The 22,728-nt window shown below is 42.3% G+C and overlaps 1 protein-coding gene across 4 annotated transcripts in view; it reads left to right on the top strand.

Annotated features, from left to right (window-relative positions):
- Positions 1-14,316, top strand: part of MAP1B (microtubule associated protein 1B) — a gene marked incomplete at its 5' end in the record, with an annotated part of 70,437 nt that extends 56,121 nt beyond the window's left edge. Inside the window, 4 exons of one of the 4 annotated variants that reach the window (XM_082301177.1) lie at positions 2,824-8,222; positions 8,532-9,379; positions 11,511-11,749; positions 12,445-14,316. In XM_082301177.1, coding sequence (XP_082157303.1) covers positions 2,824-8,222; positions 8,532-9,379; positions 11,511-11,749; positions 12,445-12,600 — 6,642 coding nt within the window. In that variant the 3' untranslated portion in view covers positions 12,601-14,316. Of the gene's footprint in view, positions 1-2,823; positions 9,380-11,510; positions 11,750-12,444 lie in introns of all 4 variants that reach the window. The other 3 variants (XM_082301175.1, XM_082301176.1, XM_082301174.1) reach the window with 3 other exon arrangements.
- Positions 14,317-22,728: the final 8,412 nt, after the last annotated feature.

Raw genomic sequence — 22,728 nt, 5'->3', positions numbered from 1 at the left:
ACAGAATCATTAGGGTTAGAAGGGACGTCTGGAGATTATTCAGTCCAAACCCTCTGCCAGGGCACCCAGAGCAGGTGACACAGGAGAACATCCAAGTGGCACAGGAACATGTCCAAACAAGTGGATTTTGAATGTGTCCAGAGAGGGAGACTTCACAGCCTCCCTGGGCAGCCTGTTCCAGTGCTTTGCCATCCTCAGTATAAAGTTCTTCCTCATGTTGAGGTGGAACTTGTTGTGTTTTAGGTTAAGGCCATTACTCCTCGTCCTGTCACTGCATACAACTGAAAAGAGTCTGTCACCATCCTCTTGACACCTGCCTTCAAGATATCTATATGTATTGACAAGATCCCCTCTCAGACTTCTCTGGACTAAACAGGCCCAGCTCCCACAGTCTCTCCTCATAAGAGAGATGCTCCAGTCCCCTCATCATCTTTGTGGGCACTGCTGGACCCTCTCTAGCTCTTTGTCTTTTGTGAACTGTGGAGACCAGAACTGTACACAGCACTCCAGATGTAGTCTCACTAAGGCTGAGTAGAGATCATCTTCCTCAACCTGCTGGCTACACTCTTCCTGGTGGAAGGAATGGTACTGACTTTTCAGGAATGGTATCCCCTAGGGATACCATTGACCCTCTTGGCCACAGGGACACATTGCTGGCTTTTAGACAACTTGTCATCCACCAAGATTCCCAGGTCCTTCTCTGCAGAGCTGCTTCCCAGCAGGTCAGCCCCCAGCCGGTTACTGGTACTTGGGGTTACACCTCCCCAGGTGCAGAACCCTGTACTTGCCTTTGTTGAACTTCATTCTCTACATCCACTTCCCCAGGCTTTTGAGGTCATGCTGAATGGCAGCCCAGCCTTCAGGTGTATCAGCCACTCCTCCCAGTGTCATCAGCAAACTTGTTCAGGGTCCATTCTATCCCTTCTTTCAGGTTGTTGATAAACAGTTTGAATACGATTGGATTCTCCTTGGCTGATCACAACTCTCTGAGCTCTGCCATTCAGCCAGTCCTTGATCCACCTCATTGTCCATTCATCTAACCCACATATCCTGAGCTTAGCTATGAGGATGTTATGGGAGACAGTGTCAAAAGCCTTGCTTTTGTCAAGGTAGACAACATCCACTGCTCTCCCCTCGTTGACCCATCCTGCTGTGCCATCATAGAAGGCTGCCAGATTGGTCAGCGTGATTTCCCCTAGGGGAATCCATGCTGACTACTCCTGATGATCTTCTTTTATTTGCGTGGTGATGACTTCCAGAATGATCTATTCCATCACCTTTCCAGCGATGGAAGTGAGGCTGACTGGCCAGTAGTTTCCTGGGTCCGTCTTCTTGCCCTTTTTGAAGATGGGAGTAACACTGACTTTCCTCCAGTCATCAGCCATCATCCACCTCTCCTGTTCTCCGTGATTTTTCAAAGAGTGCCTTAGCAACATCTGCCAGCTCCCTCAGCATATGTGGGTGCATGTCATCAGGATCCATGAGCTGATGAAGTTGAGGATGAAGCTTCAATTTGAGAAACTGAAATAATTTCGGAAATATCTTTCTCTTGAGAGAAAGCCCAGTTGATCTCTAACGCAACCCCCTACAACCAAGAAGACTCTTCCTTTCTCCAGCCTCCCTTATCTCCAAGGTCTGAGGACTCGCCTCAGCAGTAGAGACTGAGGCAAAGACGGCATTCAGTAAGTCTTCCATAACCAGGACACCAGTCTGATTTATCAGTGACCCCATATTTTCCTTAATCTTCCTTTTGCTGCTGATGTACCTGTAGAAGTCCTTCTTGTTGTCCTTGATAGCCCTTACCAGACTCAATTCTGGGAGGGCCTTGATCTTCATTGTTATATCCCTGCATACTCTGACAATATTCCTATAGTCCTTCCATGTGTTCTGTGCCTTTTTCCATATCCCATAAATTTCTTTTTTCCTAGAAGCTCCCTGCTTATCCATGCAGGTCTCCTGACCCCTTTGACTGATTTGTTGCTCACAAGAATACGCGGGTCTTGAGCTTGAAGGAAAGCTGCTTGAATATTGACCGAGTGTCTTGGAGCCCTGTATTTTCTAGAACCCTAAACGATGGGATTCCTCTAAGACGAGGAAGAGAGGTCCTTGAAGAGGTCTAAGGTCAGGATTCTAGTGTGCTTACTGCTTTGCTTCTTCCCTGCAGGATTCCAAGTTCCACCATCTTACCGTTACTGTTCTGAAAAACTCCCCTGCAGCCGATCTTGATAAATCTGGGAGCAATACTGGCTTTTCAGGAGCCAGCCTGCAGAAAGACCCACAGTAACGATGGTGTGGTGGAATATATCCCATGAGAGAAGGAGGAAGGATGGCGGCTGCCCTTGGGAGGATGCTGGCCTCCTCTGTGTTGCAGTTACTCTCTGCCTGTTAAGAGGTTGTACTTAGTCCTTTAGCTATTTGGCTGTCTCTTCTGGGTGGACAGGACCAGCAGGGAGACTCATGAGTCCACAGGAGAGATACAGCGGTAGCTCAGGCTGCATTACCCTCTCAGTCCTCATACCCTCTCAGTATAATAGTTAGTACCATCCTTCTATAAAATATGGAAGAGGGAAGAGGAAACCTTGGACACTGTCCTTTGGGCAGTACTGACCAGAAATAAGGTCCTCCTTTGTACTTAAAAAAATACGGCAGTAAACTAATTGTGGTAATATGTTACTTTAGCTTCTAGGATGGGGACTCACCAGTGCAGAACTAAATGAAAAAGGTTTTATCTATCTGGTCAGGAAATACTATGTGTTGACATTAATTCTCACTAAAAAAATGAATTTGTGTGTATCTTCTTGTGTTTTTGTTTTATAACTCTAGATTGGTGAATTATTGAGCACCACACACCCTGCCAACAAAGCCAGCCTAACTCTTTTCTGCCCTGAGGAAGGGGACTGGAAAAATTCCAACCTGGACAGACACAACCTTCAAGACTTTATCAACATTAAACTCAACTCAGCTTCCATATTGCCTGAGATGGAAGGACTCTCTGAATTCACTGAGTATCTGTCAGAATCAGTAGAAGTGCCATCACCTTTTGACATTTTGGAACCTCCAACCTCAGGAGGTTTCTTGAAGCTCTCCAAACCCTGCTGTTACATTTTCCCAGGGGGAAGAGGGGATTCTGCATTGTTTGCAGTGAATGGATTCAATATGCTTATCAATGGAGGATCTGAAAGAAAATCTTGTTTTTGGAAACTTATCCGGCATTTGGACAGGGTAGATTCCATTCTGCTCACTCACATTGGAGATGACAATCTGCCAGGAATCAATAGCATGCTTCAGCGAAAGATAGCCGAACTAGAAGAGGAACAGTCCCAAGGGTCTACTACCAACAGTGACTGGATGAAAAATCTGATCTCACCTGATTTAGGCGTTGTGTTCCTTAATGTACCTGAGAACCTGAAGAACCTGGATCCTAATTTTAGAGTAAAGAGGAGTGTAGAAGAAGCTTGCTTTACTCTCCAGTATTTAAATAAATTGTCTATGAAACCAGAACCTCTTTTCAGAAATACAGGAAATACCATTGACCCTATCATTTTATTTCAGAAAATGGGAGTTGGCAAACTTGAGATGTATGTGCTTAATCCTGTCAAAAATAGCAAAGAGATGCAATATTTTATGCAGCAGTGGAGTGGTACTAACAAAGATAAAGCTGAATTCCTGCTACCCAATGGCCAAGAACTAGACATTCCATTATCCTACTTCACCTCTGTCTCATCCCTGATTGTGTGGCATCCAGCTAACCCTGCAGAAAAAATTATCCGAGTTCTGTTTCCTGGAAACAGCACCCAGTATAATATTCTAGAGGGACTAGAAAAACTCAAACACTTAGACTTCCTTAAACAACCAATGGTTACACAAAAAGACCTAACTGGGAACATTGCTAGTCCAGCTGTGAAACAAGCAAAATTGAAACAACGAACAGACAGCAAGGAGAGTCTCAAGCCTGCTGCAAAGACACCACCAAATAAGCCTGTCAGAAAGGAATCTAAAGAAGAAACACCAGAGACAGTGAAGCCTAGTCCAGTACCAGAAAAGCCTCAGAAGCTGGAAGGCAAAGAAAAAGTTCCAGTTAAAAAAGAAAAACCAGCAAAAGTAGAGACCAAACCAATAGTGGTGGAAAAAGACATAGCAAGTAAGGAAGAACAACTAGTGAAATCTGAAATTCCTGAAAAAATTCCTGAAAAACAAACTACAGATGTAAAACCGAAAATGTCGAAGGAGAAGACAGTGAAAAAGGAAGTCAAAGCAAAATCTGAGGAAAAGAAAGAGGAAAAAGAAAAGCCAAAGAAAGAGGTTTCTAAAAGAGAGGAGAAAACACCCATCAAAAAAGAGGAAAAACCAAAAAAAGAAGAGATCAAGAAAGAAGTTAAAAAAGAGGTGAAAAAGGAAGAGAAGAAGGAAACTAAGAAGGAAATAAAGAAAGAAGCTTCAACAAAAGAAGCTAAAAAAGAAGCTAAAAAAGAAGAGAAGAAGGAAATCAAGAAGGAAGACAAAGAAGCCAAAAAGGACATCAAAAAGGTTCCTAAAGAAACAAAGAAGACAGCTACTCCTTCAAATGAAGCCAAAAAGCCAGCAGCAAAGCCGAAACCACAAAAGAAGGAGGAACCTGTTAAAAAAGAACCAATACCTGCTGGAAAGCCAAAGGAAAAAGGTAAAGTTAAAAGTGTGAAGAAGGACCTCAAAGTCAGTGGAGCACAAGCTGCCCTTGCAGCAGTTGGAGCCACAACTGTAGCAGCTGCAGAAATTACAGGTGGTGGAAAGGATCTTGAAGCAGAGAGATCCCTTATGTCTTCACCAGAGGATTTAACAAAGGATTTTGAGGAATTAAAAGCAGAAGAAGTAGAAACAATAAAAGAAACAAAATCTCAAGTTGCACTTATAAAGGATGATCTGAAACTCACTGACACAGTACAAAAAGACACCTTTGAAGTACAAAAAGAAAAATTGGATAATGAAGGACCTGCTGAGTCATCTGATGAAGGCATAACTACCACAGAGGCTGAGGGTGAGTGTGAACAGACACCTGAAGAATTGGAACCAGTGGAAAAGCACAAGGTTGATGACAACGAAAAGTTTGAAGATGAGGGAACTGGCTTGGAAGAATCATCTGAAGCAGGAGATTATGAAGAAAAGGCAGAGACAGAAGAAGCTGAAGAACGAGATGAAAATGAAGTAGAAAAAACACAACTGGATGCCACAAAACCATATATAGAAGAATCAAGAAAAATTGTAGGTGGCTTAGAAAAAGTAATGACTCAAGTAGATGCTAACATTAAAGATGAAAAGTATATTGAAAAGGCAGATTATGAGGCATCTGATGAACGGGCTGAAGAAGACAGGGAAGAAGCAATAGAAAAGGCAGAAACTGAAGAGACTGAAGAAGATGAGGAAGACAAAGCAGAAGACATCAGAGATGAAGAGGAAACTGAAAAAACAGAAGCTGAAGAAGATTATGTGATGGCTGTGGTAGACAAAGCTGCAGAATCAGGTGAAGCTGAGGATAAGTATGGCTTACTCATTATTACACCAACTAAACGCTCAGAGTCTCAGTCTCCAGTGATTGAACCAGCTTCTTCTATCCATGATGAGACGCTACCTGGTGGTTCAGAAAGTGAAGCCACTGTTTCTGATGAAGAAAATAGAGAAGATCAGCCTGAGGAATTCACTGCTACTTCAGGTTACACACAGTCCACCATTGAAATATCCAGTGAACCAACTCCAATGGATGAAATGTCAACACCCCGAGATGTCATGAGTGATGAAACTAACAATGAGGAAAGCGAGTCACCCTCTCAGGAGTATGTGAACGTTACCAAGTATGAGACATCACTGTACTCTCAGGAGTTCAGTAGAGCTAAACTTTCTCCACTTCCAGATGCTTTTAATGGGTTATCTGAAGGTTCTAAAACAGAGGCCACAGAAGGTAAGGATTATAATGCCTCAGCTTCCACCATCTCACCACCCTCTTCATTAGAGGAAGACAAATTCTGTAAATCTGCATTCCAAGATGTATACCGGCAAAGAGAAAGTGAAATCCAAGGCACTGCCAAATTAGAAATCAAAGAACCCTATCAAGAAGATGGTGGAAAACATAGTTCAGCCGAAAGTCCAGCTGACAGTTTGTCCCCTCCATCACCTGTTGCCAAAACACCTCTGGGTGAACGTAGTGTGAACTTTTCACTCACTCCCAATGAGATCAAGGTCTCTTCTGAGTCTGTCCCCACTGCTAAATTGCCTGATGCACACCAAGAAGTTGCTGAAGAGCACTGTGCGAGCCCTGAAGATAAAACATTAGAAGTAGCATCTCCCTCACAGTCTGCTGCTGGTAGTGCTGGCCACACACCTTATTATCAGTCTCCCACTGATGAAAAGTCCAGTCAGCTTCCCTCTGAAACCAGTGAAAAGTCAACAGAAGCTCCTGTTAGCTTTGAGTTCAGTGAAGACAAAGATGAGTCTGCAAAATGCAGAATAAGCCCTATGGATGAGCCCGTGCCAGATTCAGAATCTCCTATTGAAAAGGTTCTCTCGCCTCTGCGGAGTCCACCACTGATAGGTTCAGAGACCACTTATGATACATTTTTGAGTGCTGATTTAAAATCTCCCACCAGAGATTATGGAAGTCCTTCTGAGGGGAAACCTGAAAAAGAAAAATCACCTGTTCAGATGAGCCCAGGTTCTGAAGCAAGCTCTGTAGGCCTCTTCCAAGAAAAACAAGATGAAAAAAGCATGGAATTTATGGTAATTAAGGAAGGTTTCAGCCTGGAAAGGAAAATGGAGGATACAGAACCCAGCAGCTCCCAGTCATCACTGGTCTTGGATGAGCGGAAATTAACAGGTGATCTTTCACCAACTCAAATAGATATCAGTCAGTTTGGTTCCTTAAAAGAAGATACCAAAATGTCAATTTCTGAAGGCACTGTCTCTGACAAGTCTGCAACTCCTGTTGATGAGGTTGTTGCAGAAGACACCTATTCTCATATTGAAGGAGTAGCTTCTGTCTCTACAGCATCTGTTGCTACTAGCTCATTTCCAGAACCGACTACTGATGATGTATCTCCTTCTTTGCATGCTGAAGTTGGTTCTCCCCACTCTACTGAAGTTGATGATTCCCTTTCAGTGTCAGTTGTACAAACACCAACAACTTTTCAGGAAACAGAAATGTCTCCATCTAAAGAAGAGTGCCCAAGGCCTATGTCAATTTCTCCACCAGATTACTCACCTAAAACTGCAAAATCAAGAACACCAGTGCATGATCAAAGATCTCCTGAGCAGTCAGCTATGTCAGTAGAATATGGTCGGGAGTCGCCTGAGCAGTCTTTAGCAATGGATTTTAGTAGGCAGTCTCCAGAATATCCTGCTGTAGGCACTGGTATACACCATATATCTGAAAATGGACCAACGGAAGTAGATTATAGCCCTTCAGATATACAGGAGCCTCCTTTTGCACGGAAGATTTCACCTGTGGAGCAGTCGTCTTACTCTCAAGAGAAAGATATTTCAGAAATTATTTCAGTTTCTCAAATTGAAGCTTCATCCTCAACCTCATCAGCTCATACACCTTCCCAGGTAGCTTCACCACTGCCAGAGGAAACTTTTTCAGGCAGTGTTCCACCCAGAGAGATGTCACTACATTCTTTTACCTCAGAAAAGGTGCAGAGCCTAGGAGAAAAGATGTCACCAAAATCTGATCTATCTCCATTAACTCCGAGGGAATCTTCTCCTCTGTATTCTCCTACTTATCCAGATTCGCCTCCTGCAATCGCAGAAGCGGTGTCAGCTAGTCACACACCTTTGTTGTCACAGAGAGTGTCTTCTGTCAAAGCCTTTGGTTATCAGGAAGCCCTATCAAAGCACAGTCCAGAACCTTTACTCAGCCCAGATAAAGAAGATTCAGAGAAAAGCAGCAGGTCACCAGAAGAACTTAGTTATTCATATGAGGCCCGAGAGAAAACTACTAGGTCGCCAGAGAATATTAGCTATTCCTATGAGGCAGTTGGAAAATCTACTAGATCACCTCAAGCCATGGATTATTCCTATGAGACAAGCAGAAAAACTACTAGGTCTCCTGAGGCTACAGATTATTCCTTTGAAATAACCAGGAGCACTACTAGGTCACCCGAGGGTACAGACTACTCATATGAGATAATTGCAAAAAATATGAGGTCATCTGAGGTCACAGATTATTCTTATCAGGTAACAGGGAAAACCACCAGGTCACCAGGGGCCACAGATTATTCCTATGAGACAGCTGGTAAAACCACCAAATCACCTGAAGCTGCAGATTATTCCTATGAGATAACTGGGAAAGCTACCAGATCACCTGATACTATGGATTACTCCTATGAGACAAGGAAAACCTCTAAGTCACCAGAAGCCATTGGCTACTGCTATGAGACAACTGGGAGAACCACCAGGTCATCAGAGGGCATGACTTACTCCTATGAGACAAGTGGGAAAGACTCCAGTTCCCCTGAAGCCACAGATTACTCATTTGAGACAACTGGGGCAGCCACCACTGGGAGGTCACCTGAAGCTACCAGCTATTCCTATGAAGCAAGTGCACATTTCACTCCAAGCAAATCGTTAGCAGAATCCCGTCAAGATGTTGACTTATGCCTTGTGTCCTCTTGTGAATATAAACATCCCAAAACTGAACTTTCACCCTCCTTTATCAACCCAAATCCCCTTGAGTGGTTTGCAAGTGAAGAACAGTCTCTAGATCAAGACAAGCCACTAACTCAGTCTGGGGGAGCTCAGCCTCCTTCTGGGGGAAAGCAGCAAGGGCGGCAGTGTGATGAAACCCCTCCCACATCTGTGAGTGAGTCTGCCCCATCCCAGACCGATTCCGATGTTCCCCCAGAAACTGAGGAATGCCCTTCCATCACTGCAGATGCTAACATTGACTCTGAAGATGAGTCAGAAACCATTCCAACGGACAAGACAATTACATACAAACACATTGACCCACCACCTGTCCCAATGCAGGATCGCAGCCCTTCCCCCAGGCACCCTGATGTTACCATGGTTGATCCAGAGGCTCTGCCAGTTGAACAGAACTTAGGTAAACCTTTGAAGAAAGACCTCAAAGACAAGACAAAGACAAAAAAGCAGGGTACAAAGACCAAGTCATCTTCTCCTGTTAAAAAAAGTGATGGTAAATCAAAACAAGTGGCTTCACCAAAGCCAGCTACAAAAGAATCTTTAGACAAGATTTCCAGAACAGCTTCTCCAAAAAAGAAGGAATCTGTGGAGAAAGCAACCAAAAATATCTCTAACCCAGAGGTAAAGTCTCGGGTGGAAGAGAAAGATAAGGACACCAAGAATGCGGCAAATACAACAACATCCAAGTCGGCAAAGACCGCAACCACAGGTAAAGAAAAATAGCAATTCCCTAGTGTTACGATTTTTTTAGTTGTTGCAGTGTAGTTAGTTTACCTTTATATCAGCTGAGAATGTGGTTTGTGGCATATCCTTGAAGAAAGATCAGGTTTTAAGCATAAATCCAGCATGTAAATGCCACATTTAAATGCATGAAATTGACTAGTTCTACTTCTATAATCTGAGAAAATTGATGTGTCAGTTTGCCCAGAGAATTCATAAAATAGAAAGAGTTTAATACAAGCTGTCTAAACAGTTAATCACCTAATAGAACTAAAAGTACCACTTTTGTAGGTGAAGTAGAATCAATAGCAAAGTGAACCCCTTTATTCATTGTGAGAAATAAGTAGACACAATTCTCTTTAAGATAAATTAATGCAATTTAATATTGTGGGAGGTGAAGTTACAATCTGCCTTTGATACTCTTATTACTTTGCTGGATTGATTTTAAAAGGAGCATTTAAAAAAAATTGACATTAGTAAAAACATTTTGAGTGAACTAAGCATGGACATCACATAATCCAGTTTTATGCCATCAGCAATGACTAAACATACAGAAAGTTAATGTAATTTTGAATGTCTGTTGTATATTCTAAGTAGCAATAAAATATGAATTTGATTACTGAAGGAGGCATTGCGCTAATCTGTTGTTTCTGGCAGACCTTGTCAGGGATCGTTTGGGGGATAATTTGATTTTTCTGCTGTGAGGACTGATGTTCTGTTGAAAGCTTTTTTACAAGGAGGAGTTTTAGGATTCCATACATAAAAACCAGCATTCACCTGTCCTTAGCTTCCCTGGTTTTGGTAGTCCATTGTTCCTTTCCCACACCATTGTTTGCATATTTCTGTTAGAAGATACATTTCAAAGCAGCAATATAGTTTCTCATGCTGTACATTTCTCCAGCGCTTCACCTCTACATTAAAGTCATTAGTCATACTTCTTAGGTATGTGCTGAAATAATTAGTAATGATATAAAAATGTAAAAATGTAACAACAAGCATCTTATTCAGTGTTGGTGTGCACAATTAAAAAAGATATATCAGAGATTTTTTTTTTATCATCAAAGATGATAAAATATTCTGTAACAAAACCAGTAGTAAAAACTCTCTAAATCAGGAAATCTTATCACTTCATTTGGCATATTGCCCTATGGTGAGTGTCAGGACACGCTAGGCAACTGTAAGGGAGTTTGCTGGCCTTACACTGTTTGACCCTAAATTGAGCATATTGCTCAGATAATTGTTTACCAAGCTTAATCAACGTGAGAAGGCTGATAAACCATAAATGTGGATTATCTGGGTAAAATTACAGGTTGAATCCCGATTTTTAGTTAACACTGTGATCTAGTTTGTAGCAAAAGATGCAATTTTTTGTGTAATATTTTTAATGTGTTTACATGTTGTACTTCATTTTGACTGAAGCTCTTCTTAGAACAAGTACTATATATGCTATGTACAGCAGCGAAGAAATGCTTCCCCCCACTTTTTGCAATAAATGGCTAATTTGTGTATGCAAATAAGGATACAGCCGGCAAACAAATACTTGACTCTGTTCCCTGAATTGCTTTACAACTTTCTCCTTCCAAGTTCCTCCTTGAACCCCTTTCTGCTCACATGTAGTAGCTTCCTGATGCATCTGTACAGGAGCCTGCTCATATCAAGAGCTATCATGTCTTGCTATGTACCTCAGATTTCAGGAAAGCTTCAAATCTTCAAATCTTCTTCCCTGTGTGACACTAGATTTTATAATCATTCGTACCCTAGACTTTCAAAAACCTGCAATTCTTTACCTGGAAAATAATACCACCATTTATTGAATAGTAATTCAGTAATCACAGCTCTGCATCATAATTGTTCTATAATAATAGATTATTACTGGAAAAGGTTCAGCCAAATTTTTGCTATATGGTAGTGATTTTTAATTGTATTATATAGTTGCAGTTTTTCAGGTTTTTCCTCCCATTACAATCATAACTGGGGTACAGCAAAGCTGTTACATGTCATTGTATGTAGGAGGGTAATGCCATAATTGGACACATTTCACCTCAGTGGTTATAACAGTAATTAATAAATGCATGCTTTTAACCAGTCTGTGATATATTCATTTTGTTTGGTTTTCAAAGGACCTGGGAATACCAAGGTGGCAAAATCTACAGCAGTGCCTCCGGGACCTCCAGTGTATTTAGATCTGGTGTACATTCCCAACCACAGCAACAGCAAGAATGTTGATGTTGAGTTTTTCAAGAGGGTGCGGTCATCCTACTATGTGGTGAGCGGGAATGATGCTGCAGCCGAGGAGCCAAGCAGGGCTGTTCTGGACTCCCTGCTGGAGGGCAAGGCACAGTGGGAGAGTAACATGCAGGTAGGCTCTTCACTCCTATCTCAACCTGGAAATTTAACCCTTCTTAGCTATGAGAAACTAGAGCACCTCTGGAGTGGATGGCAGCTGCCAGAGAATGGGGCCCCCAGGCTGGACACTTGTTTCACTGATGACGTGTGAAGCACAGAACTGCTCTGCACTCAGCTGCTCCCACATCTCTGGCCCTTCAGACTTCTTCCTGGTTTTTAAAACAGTTGAGAAGTGGCTTTCAGGGCCAGCTGGCTGTTTCGTATTTTTACTACACCATATATATGATCTGAGTTTGGCAGTGTTGCAGTTTTAAGTAGGGAAGCAATGTTCCACCATTTATAGAGTAATTACATGCACTTGGAAAATTAATATGCCTTTCCATTATGGTGAATAAGTAAACAAAATATTTGTCTATAATCTGAAGAGTTATCAGTGCAGATAACAGCCTGATAGTTCTCTGGAAACCTGCATCTCATCACCTTACAGAACCAACTTTTTATTTTGATAAACTATTTATTTGAAGTCATTCTACCACACCAGCATGTTGATTTCCTTTTATCCATCAATTTATTCAAGTATTTATTGCATAAAAAAGCCACTCTTTCCAAAAGGGAAACATACTTGTTGGCTGGGGCTTCTTGCAAAGACATTTTGCATATTAAGTGTTTTTGCGGTCCATTCAACAAGACTTTAATTTTGTGTTGCAGGTGACCTTAATCCCAACCCACGACTCAGAAGTGATGAGGGAATGGTATCAAGAGACCCATGAGAAACAGCAGGATCTCAACATCATGGTTTTGGCAAGCAGCAGCACTGTTGTTATGCAAGATGAATCTTTTCCTGCATGCAAGATTGAACTGTAAGAACAAGACCGTGCATCACAAGATTAAACTTTGTTTCCAGAAATTCTTCAGTTTGAAAACACCTTTTCTGAAAATTCAACTCATCTACTCCAACTGCTGAACTATATACCTGCCAAATGCTATACTGTGTCACAGTGATGCAAGTCACTAATATTTTTCAGTCTTTGTTGGTTGCTAAGGGAAATAACAGTCTTCCCATAGTAGAGTACAAATTACTGCGAAAATACAGATTCAGTTGCATCTCTGCTGAACATTTTGAAACCATGCACTAGCAACCCCAACTGACTTTTGCCAGGTAGAGGCATTTGACCTCTAATGAAACACAAAGAGAGAAAGAGAGAGAGGGGTAAGAGGAGAAAGTAGTAAATTATTAGGTCTGCATTAGTCTCATGGCAATAGATGTATCGCTTACTACAGTCTGCTTATGTTCTCACACAAGAAGAAAGTTTTAAATTTTTATCAATATGAGCTATCACTATGGGGATCCTTTTTTTAAAGAATTAAGTTAGCTCAAAAATAAAAAGAATGAGAACATGGCTAGGAAGGGATGTATGACCTAATCACTCACTCATCAGCAGCTTTCCACTTTAATTTGAACTCTGCATACTGACATACCGTAACAATCATAGGCCAAATATGCATGTAATCTGCACCCCATCCAGAAGTCTAAAACCTTTCTTACAACATGCAGAATTGTTGGTCTAAGGCATGCTTCCAGCGAAAGCCCACTCACTCCAGCCAGAACTGACCAGTCCACATGCTTGAACACCCATGTCCACTGTCGATTAACTGAAGCAAAATACCAAAGCGGTCGGGAGTACATACAGTAGACAATTTGCCTTAGAAAGTGACTTGAATGTACAAAGAAACTTGATGCACTTATTTTTTAATGCTGAGACAGCAAATTTATAAAACATCTGTGTAGGATCATAGTTACACCAGTAAAGAAGCGTGAGTGTGCATGTGTTGTATTAGGAACTTTATGACTGGTCAAATGGTTTGGTGCTATGAATTACATATGTTAGTTATGTGAACACTTCACTGATGCACCTGGACAGCTCAACAAGGCAAGATGAGGTTTTTTTTGAAGGCTCCTTTTGTACTGTGGAAGCAAGATTGAAGTGGTGTCCAGTATCAGAGTTACAAAACTTAGTGAAACATTCAGAATGATGGAAAAGGTTACCTGTGAGCCTGTACAGTATTCAACCTTCCTTTGTCTTACCCTATTTTATTTGTTTAATTTAAGAGTGAACATGGGAACAAATGTACAGAAGCCTTTCTTTTAAGTGCTATGTGAACTTTTAATACATGATTTGTAACAAACATTTTCATTTACAGGTAAATGCAAAGAAAAATTTTGCAGGCAAAGGCATTTTTTTAGTAGTTTTGTAAGATAAATGAATAGTGTTGTTTAAGATTCTAGTGAGAATGGATATTGAGGTAAAATTTATTGAAAACAGTCAACTGTCAATACCTTTTTGGGGAGAGGGGTATGGAAGGATACCCTGGTTATAAAATCATTCTATTGGTGATGACAGAAAATGGGATTTGAGAAGTTGATTGCCCATTACTAAAAGGTTATAACCTACATTGTCAACCCTCACAAGATCTTGAAAAAGGATAGAACAAGCAATAAGCTAAAATAAGTCCCTTCTCTTCCCTTTTCCTTCCCTTTTCTCTTCTCTTCCCCTTTCCTCTTTCCTCTTTCCTTTATTCTTTCCTTCTCTTTCCTTTACTCCTCTCTCCTCCTCTCATTTCCTTTTTTTACTTTCACTCCCTTTCCTCTTCCTTTCTATGCCTCTTCCTTTACTGTTCTTTTTTCTTCCTTTCTTTTCCTTCTTCATGTCTCCCTTCTTTTCCTTCTCTAGACTGCTTACAAAGGAACAGCACCACTTCTCTGTGATTTAAGACAGTTTGGATTTTCAGTCTCAGAAGTTTTACCCCAATTTAAAAAATCTTGTTGCCTTGCAGAAGGTCTGCAAATCTGAATTTAAGAAGGTGTAAAGGCCTCCAGCATGGACTTATGTGCTGGTTGTATGAATCACCGTTACGGCTGGTATTAAGTTTTATGATGTAGTGAACTATGACCTCATTTTATTTTCCTTACTTATAATTTATTTCAATTTTACATTGTTAGGATATTTTTGTTTAATAGGTGTATGTTTGCACTCCTAATTTTTATGAGGGTTTTTTAATACTGGTTTAGGGTCTTGTAAATGTGGGCTTCTCACGCCCATTTAATGCTGTGAATTACTGTTTTTCAGTGGTTGGGATTTTGATTTATTTTTAATGTCTTCTCTTTTTTTTTTTAGGTCTCTCTAGTAATGCTGTTTTATTTATTGCTATACCTTTTAAGTAGTTAAGAATAACTCAGAGTGACTATGGCACAAAAGGCAGATGGAAATGTATTGTGAAAACAAGCATGTTTGCTGGGCTCATGTCATTCACTTAAAAATGCTCTTGTAATACATAGTCTACAAAGATATGGGCAAAATTTTTGGCACAAGAGTTGTACTCTTTCTACAATTCTTTCTGATTTGTCTACTTTATTATATAGGTCAGAATTCAAACCTTTTGAGTGGGTGGGAACAGATTTTCTGATTTTCTGACAATAACTGAAATGGTTTGTATCTCTGCTTTGGTAGAAAATTGTTTTAAGTACAGCAGTGGTCTTGTGACTAATCTCACTTATGCCACTTAAGCCTGTGAATCACGAGCAAGTTCACTACTGTCAGGGAAGTTACAGTCATCTGATCCTACTGTAAATTAAATTGGAATCAAGCCTTAAATATGCCCAAGCAAGTTTATGATGGCCAAAGCATTTGTTTTGCTTCTGAAATAATAATGATAACTAGACAGTTACAGTTAACCTTAACATGTGCATTTGCTTTTTTTGCTGCTACAAGAATATTAAAACCCTGGTCTGGCTATTCGGAGGTATTGCAATGCCTGTTCCATCCATTCCCTTCCAAATGGCAATGGCACCTAGATTCAACACAGCGATGAGCTCCTCTTGCCCTTAATGACTTTCCTGCCTGTGGAACTAATCTACCTGTGCTAATCCTAGTACTACACAACTAGTTTAGTGTAACAGTCATCCAAATGTACTGTGTACATTAACGATGAGTGCTGTTGATCAGCATAGATTTCTAGGAGCATGGTTTGTTATTGATTACTCTTAATTGTAAAGATTCAATATCTGAGTGCAAAGAACACTCCATTTCAATGATGGTATTACCCATAACAGCATTCCCGGTCATGATCTTTATGCTATTAATATACTGCTTCATATAATTCAATGAAGAATTAACTTTGGGGATCCCATCCCACTCTTGAACTTGGACAGGGCCTCTCATGCATGCCTTTTCAAAGTCCTGTGGTGGGCCTGACTCATTGACCTCTATTTTCACCCCATCTTTCATAGAAATCACTTTAGATTTTTTTTTTACTTATTTTACATACTGTGGTGAATGGAGATAACTGTGTATATGAATGTTGGGGTTTTTTTAATTGTCTATGATAGCTTATGCATTTTAGGAGAGTTCTGGTACTCTTTTACTAAGATTTAATAAATTTGTTAATTGAATTTTCAATCCCTCCCAACACAAGTAAATGAGCTCCAAAGAGCACTTGCTGTGCATTTGGAACATTTATGTCATGCGCTTCTCTTTGTTCATCTGTCGCCAGAGGTTCTTGCTCAGTAATGATGCTTTTGAGAGAAATAGTAATTTTATTGGTCTGGATTTACTAGAAGATGAAAAAATATACTGTTTACACTTGAAAGAAACCGTAAACTTTCATCTTTTCACTTAATTGAACAAAACACTAAAAGCAACTAGGGATAAGCATTTCTTAGAATGCAATTATATTATTAAACTGGTTAAAAAATGTTTGCTATTTAAAATTAAAAAAAAAAAAGAAAAAATCTTGTTGGTTTTGACTTTACAAAAAAAATCTTAAAAAAGAAATTAAGTAACTAAATAAAACAATGGTATAAAATATAGAAAGAAAAAAAAATTTAAGAAGCAGCTTCTCTCTACTAGGCTAACTAAGAGCTCCAGATGGCAGGAGCTACCTCTTCAAGACTGGGCTGTAATCTCAACTGTAAAAGACAAAATCTGAAATATGCTTTCACGCATTTGCATGCAGCCATTATTTTCCAAACTATGGAAAGAAAGTCTTGTGGCTGGCTGAGAAGCACCTCACACACCTCCTCTCTCTTGTTCTGAATGGTGTTTGTGTCAGTCTGCAGCTGTGTATGGTATTATGTCTTATAATCCTGCATCACTTCTATTCTATCCAGTCATATCTAACGTAGAAAATTAGTTTCCAGTGAAAGTAATATGTAGTGCTTTTATGATATTTGTGTGCAATATCCCCTCTTCCATTGAGGATATTTGATGTAAAGGAATCAAACTCAGTTCCACAATAAAATACAAAAGTGGTAAAGTGGTGTTGACATGTTTCTTGTCTTTGTGTATGTATGTATTTTTAAGTTTCCCCTTTCTCTCAGTCATGATTACCTAGTATATGGGTTTTCTTCTGAAGATGAGGCAGGATTTAAGTGCCAGACAAACCCCAATCTCTCTTTAGGAACTGGAAAAATAGATGTGGAAGAATATTTTTATCTAGTGGTGTAAAACATTACCATGATGTACCATGACATGGCTTCTCTTTGTTGTTCTCATTTCTGTATTCCTCAGCAGAATGAGAAAACACCTCATTTTCAGTAAGTACACATTCAGAGATGATACACAATAAAGTTACATCAAACTGAGCCCACTCTGAGGTCTTTTCCAAAGCACAGCGGTTCAACAAGAGTGTGCAGCTTGTCTCCAGTAGACATGGACCACTCCTGATCATCACTGCCCATTCATCTGGCTTAGAGGGGACAGAGCATTTGGGGAAGCTGAGCCCTCAGTTCAGTTTTTTACTTTATAAACATCAGAATTCCTCTTCAGCTATTGAGGGATGCTGTAAGATCAGGCTTTCTGCCTTTGTAGTTGCTTGCTGCTGCAATGCCTGCTGTGCTGAGATGCACCTGTCAATGGTGATAGCATGAAAGCAGGTAAAGGCTGGGGCAGCAAAATGCAAGAGGTACTCACTCCCAGGAGAAGCAGAGGTCCTGTGGGATTTCCTTCATCCTCAGACAGCAGTCTTTTTTTGCAGGCCCTTCCTCATCTCCAAAGTCCAAGGGTTTATGTGTAACTTATGACAATAAGAAATGCTGTACTTGGCTTGAATTGGGCTGAACATGGTGAAGTAGAGAAAAATTATGACTAGATAAGATAAGTGCTGCAAATTTTATATCCTAAGTATAATTCTGCATATATGTACATCAAGATTTCCTAAGCTGTTGTGATAGAGTAGCTGATACTACTTAAAATATATTAAAATGATTGTGGCAAAGCAGACCAGGTCAAGCCTCAATCCCAGTCATTTACATGCAATTGCATAGCAAAGTTCTGGATTTGCATAGGTGTGACCACCCACAGTACCTGTGAACAGAGGCCAGGCCAGCCCCATTGGTGGTGTTTGGCTTGCTGCTTTTAGATGCCACATGAAAGCTCCTTTCTTCAACACAGCTGCTGAGGTTTATTTCCACTGGAGTTGCTAATGAACAAATTCAATCAGCTTATGTGGTATTTCAGATTCCATGGGAACATGATGGCTCGTCAGATCTTTTCATTCTATCTAAAATGAGGGATCTGTCTCGTGGCATCCTGGAGCAGTAGACTGTTTATTCCTGATTTCTAGTGTTCTGTGGATGGGAGGGAATTTTAGCTTTTCATTGTTCCCAGGATGGGGCAAAAAAGAGCTGTTGAGGGGTCTTTTGATTAACAGCTACAGTGACATGCCACAGATCCAGCTTGTGCCCAGCATTGTAACAAAGCTCCTTGGCTTTCTAAAGCATCCCTGGACCCATGAGCATTGCCCATGTCCTTCAATCAGTAAGCAGTTTTTGACCACTACCTGCTGCTGCAGTCACTCCTCATCTTCCACTGATGTGACTAGTCTGCACTAGCATGTACCATCCTCTGTTGTGCTGTGTGTGCCTTCTTTGGCACCCTCTCCCACAGCATACTCCTGGAAAAGCTGGCAGCCCACAGCTTGGACAGGTGCACTCTTCACTGGGCTAAGAACTGGCTGGATGGCTGGGCCCAGAGAGTGGAGGTGAATGGTGCTTCATCCAGCTGTGCACTAGTGGTGTCCCACACGGATCAGTGTTGGGCCCTGTTCTGTTTAGTATTTTTACTGATGATCTTGATGAGGGGATTGAGTCTACCATCAGCAAATTGGCAGATGACACCAAGCTGGGAGCAAGTGTCAATCTGTTGGAGGGTAGGAGGGCTCTGCAGAAGGACCTGGACAGGCTGGATCCATGGGCTGAATCCAGCAGTATGAGGTTTAACAAGACCAAATGCCTGCACTTTGGCCACAACAACCCCAGGCAGTGCCACAGGCTGGGGACAGAGTGGCTGGACAGTGGCCAGGCAGAAAAGGACCTGGGGGTGCTGGTGCCAGCAGCTGAACATGAGCCAGGGTGTACCCAGGTGGCCAAGATGGCCAATGGCATCCTGGCCTGTACCAGCAACAGTGTGGCCAGCAGGACCAGGGCAGGGATTGTCCCCCTGTACTCAGCACTGGTGAGGCCACACCTTGAGTGCTGTGTCCATTCTGGCCCCCTCAGTTTAGGAAGGACATTGAGCTGCTGGAGCGTGTCCAGAGAAGGGCAGCAAGGCTGGTTAAGGGTCTGGAACACCAGTCCTGTGAGGAGCAGCTGAGGGAGTTGAGGTTGTTCAGCCTGGAGAAAAGGAGGCTCAGGTGTGACCTTATCACTCTCTACAGCTCCCCAAAAGGAGGGTGTATCCAGATGAGGGTTGAGCTCTTTTCCCAGGCAACCAGTGACAGGACAAGAGGACACAGTCTCAAGCTGCACCAGGGGAGGTTCAGATTGGACATTAGGAGGTATTTCTTCACAGAAAGGGTGATTGGGCATTGGAATACCCAGGGAGGGGGCAGAGTAACTACCCTGGATGTGTTTAAAAAAAGACTGGATGTGGCACTTAGTGACATTCTCTAGTGGACAAGGTCATGTTCGGCCATAGTTGGACTTGATAATCTTAAAGGTCATTTCCAGTCTAGTTAATTCTGTGATTCTCTCATTCAAATTCAGCCCAAAACTACCAGAGGCTGCATAATGCAGAGTGCCCTTACAATACCAAGAGATTTGCTGGTTTTTAACTCTTATGTTCAGCACCATTTCCACCAGAAATGAAATCCAGAGGCAAACTACAGAACTAAATCAGCAGGCACTGTAGTCTGCAGGAGTGCTTTTTGCTGGTCCTCACGGATCCTTACCACCCGAGATAGCTGCTTCTCTGCTCTTCAACAACTCCAGCATTACCAGCCCCAATATGAATTGCTGGCAAGGTGGAGGTTGACTGTGCATCTGATGCCAGCTTCACTACCAAAACAATTGCATGCCATGATTTACACATCATACTGCAGATTGGTCCATCACCTGTGCTTGTCAATTCCATAGAAAAGACAACTGAAATATCTGGAACTTACGCCCTAATACAAACAAAGCTAAATATACAAAGCTAAATCTCCACATGCACTAAAGTTACAAGTTAAAGTTAACCGTTAAGGTCCAGAAATTAATTCTGGTAGAGCTTTTACAAACCTGATGTTGTTTTACCTCAGCTCACCTGTGTTACTTTCTTAACAGCTGAAGGTAAACTGAACCACTGAGCCACCTAAATACTTAATATGAACCCTCCTCCAGAGTGCAAGTCAGTATACCCAGAAACAGTTTCCAGTTTCCGAACATGAAATAATAGCAGCAGTTACCCTGCATAAGGATCAGAGCAGGCTTGAAAATTTCTTTGCCCAAATCACTTAAGGGAGGAATTGTCAAGACTCACAATAAGCAAGATATACTGAAAGCTGAATTTTGTCCTGTGCTTGTCAATGGGGCTCTAATTCTAATGTTATTTCTGTGCCTGGAGCATTTGCAATTTGGAATGGGTAGAGTGGACTTGAGTTCATCAGAAAGGTTTAAGAGTAGAAATACTCAGTACTGTGCAATTGCTAGCTGAGTTCAGTGACAACTTTGATTTCTGTGGGGAGGCTATCTAGAGTAGGTGGCACAGTTTTCTACCATGTTTAGCATCTAAAGTTACTTCTGATTTAATGTTTTGTCACTAATTTTTGACCTATACTTCGTTCCCCAGTTTCATTTTGGAAGAGTCACTGTCCCAAATTCAGGTTGTCACAGTACAGCAGTAGTTTCTCTTCTTCAGTTGAAAAGCCTTTTCCTCATCTCATCTCAACATTTCCTATCATTAAATTTCTCAAAAGGTAAATTTAGCTTTACTCTGCACAGATGAGCTCAAAATATTCAAATACACTTTGTAGGGCCAAACTGTAGTTTGTACATTTAACAGGAAACTCAGCAAAAGTGGATGCTGTTCAGCAGACCACACCTTGCATCCCTCTAAATCAGTGGTGCAATTCCCTTCTGTAACTGTTATGTTACAGCGGGGATTACTGCAACAAGTGTATTTCAAACCAGGAGTCCCGTGGAAACCGAAGTATATATGGACAGATTCGTGGTAGATGTTTCAGAGATGTTTATTTCTCCAGCCGCATGGCCGGGGCTCAGCTCAGGAACTCCCCGGTCACGGAACCCCAGGGTCCTTGGCCACCCCGGGGAACACAAACCAACCAATGGGGAATGAGACTGACCAGGGGCAGGGAGACCCCGTGTCTCCCCCCCAGGGCCCCTCTCCCAGGGCTCCATGGCAGGGGGGGAACCCCAACATCTCACCCGTTTTATTTTAATAAAAGGAGAATGAAAACAACTGGATAAACATAAAAAGAACAGTTTCAAGACAAAACAAGCCACCCTCCTGAGTCTTTAAATGTCCAAACAGATTCTCTGGAACCTCTTAGGGCTGACAGAAGGGAGACAGAACTCTCTGGGCATGCTTTGTGGGGAAACTGAGGCAGGAGAGGGTTTAATTTCTTGCCTCCCTCTTTTCATCCCCCCCTCGGCATCGGAGAGGAATTGTAGGGAAATGGAATTGTATAGGGAAGCCACGGGGTGAAAAACGGATTAGGAATAAACTGGGGATAGGGTAAACTTAGGAAGGGATTCATATTGGGTATAGGGTAAAAGGGGGAAGTAGGCTGTGGGTAGGGAAATTGCAGGGATGGATATTGTTTATAATTTTGTGCGTAATGGCTGCCTTTGACTGGAATACCTCCAGGCCCAGTAACATTTGCTGCTTGTAAACCCTTCTTTCCTTGCACTATATCAAACTGTACAACCTCCCCATCTCCTACACTTTGCAGGTAATTTTTAGGGTTATTCCTTTTAATGGCAGTTCTATGGATGAATAAATCTTCCCCTGTATCATCTCATGTTATAAATCCATAGTTGTTTTTTACATTGTACCATTTCACAGTTCCTGTGACTTTCGTTGCTATAACTCCTCCTATCACGTGCTTGCGTGTTCGTCGTGGCTGCTGGTCCCGCGTGGCCGCTGCCTCGCTGACTCCGATGTCTCGGCCGGGCCCCCGCGTTGCGGCTGCTCCGCGCTCTCCGAGCAGCGCTGCTCCAGCGTGTCTGGGCTCTGCGCGGCCCCGCGTCGCCATCGCCGCTGGCTCCGTGCCCTGTGAGCGGTTCCGCTCCGCAAACTCCACGCTGCTTTGGGTGCGGCCCCGTTCCGGCTCGGCGCTGCGCGGCTTCTCGTGTCGCTGTGGAAACCGCCGCTTCTCCCTCCGCAGGGCTCTCCGAGCCATGTGCTCAGAGCGGGCTGCCACGCCGATGCCGGTTCCTGGCTGCTCGTGGCCCACGGCACCCGCGGCGCCTGCGGCATCGCTCCCTCACTCGCGGCCGCGTGGCCGGGGACCCCGAGACAGGGATGGGGTCCGCGATAAGGCGCGGGCTCCCGAGGGGGCCGGGCGCATCCAGCGCAGGCACCTCCGCCGGCACGGCTGCAGTCATGTGCTCCCGGGATGGCGGCCGCGCGGGCTCGGCCACGGGATAAGTATGATCTTCTGCTTTAGGGGTAATGGGACCGTTCAAATGCTCCTCAAGGGCTTCCCTGATTATAA

This window comes from Coloeus monedula (genome assembly GCF_965178545.1).
Source record: "Coloeus monedula genome assembly, chromosome: Z".
Lineage (NCBI taxonomy): Eukaryota > Metazoa > Chordata > Aves > Passeriformes > Corvidae > Coloeus > Coloeus monedula.
This window is presented reverse-complemented; position numbering and strand designations above follow the sequence as displayed.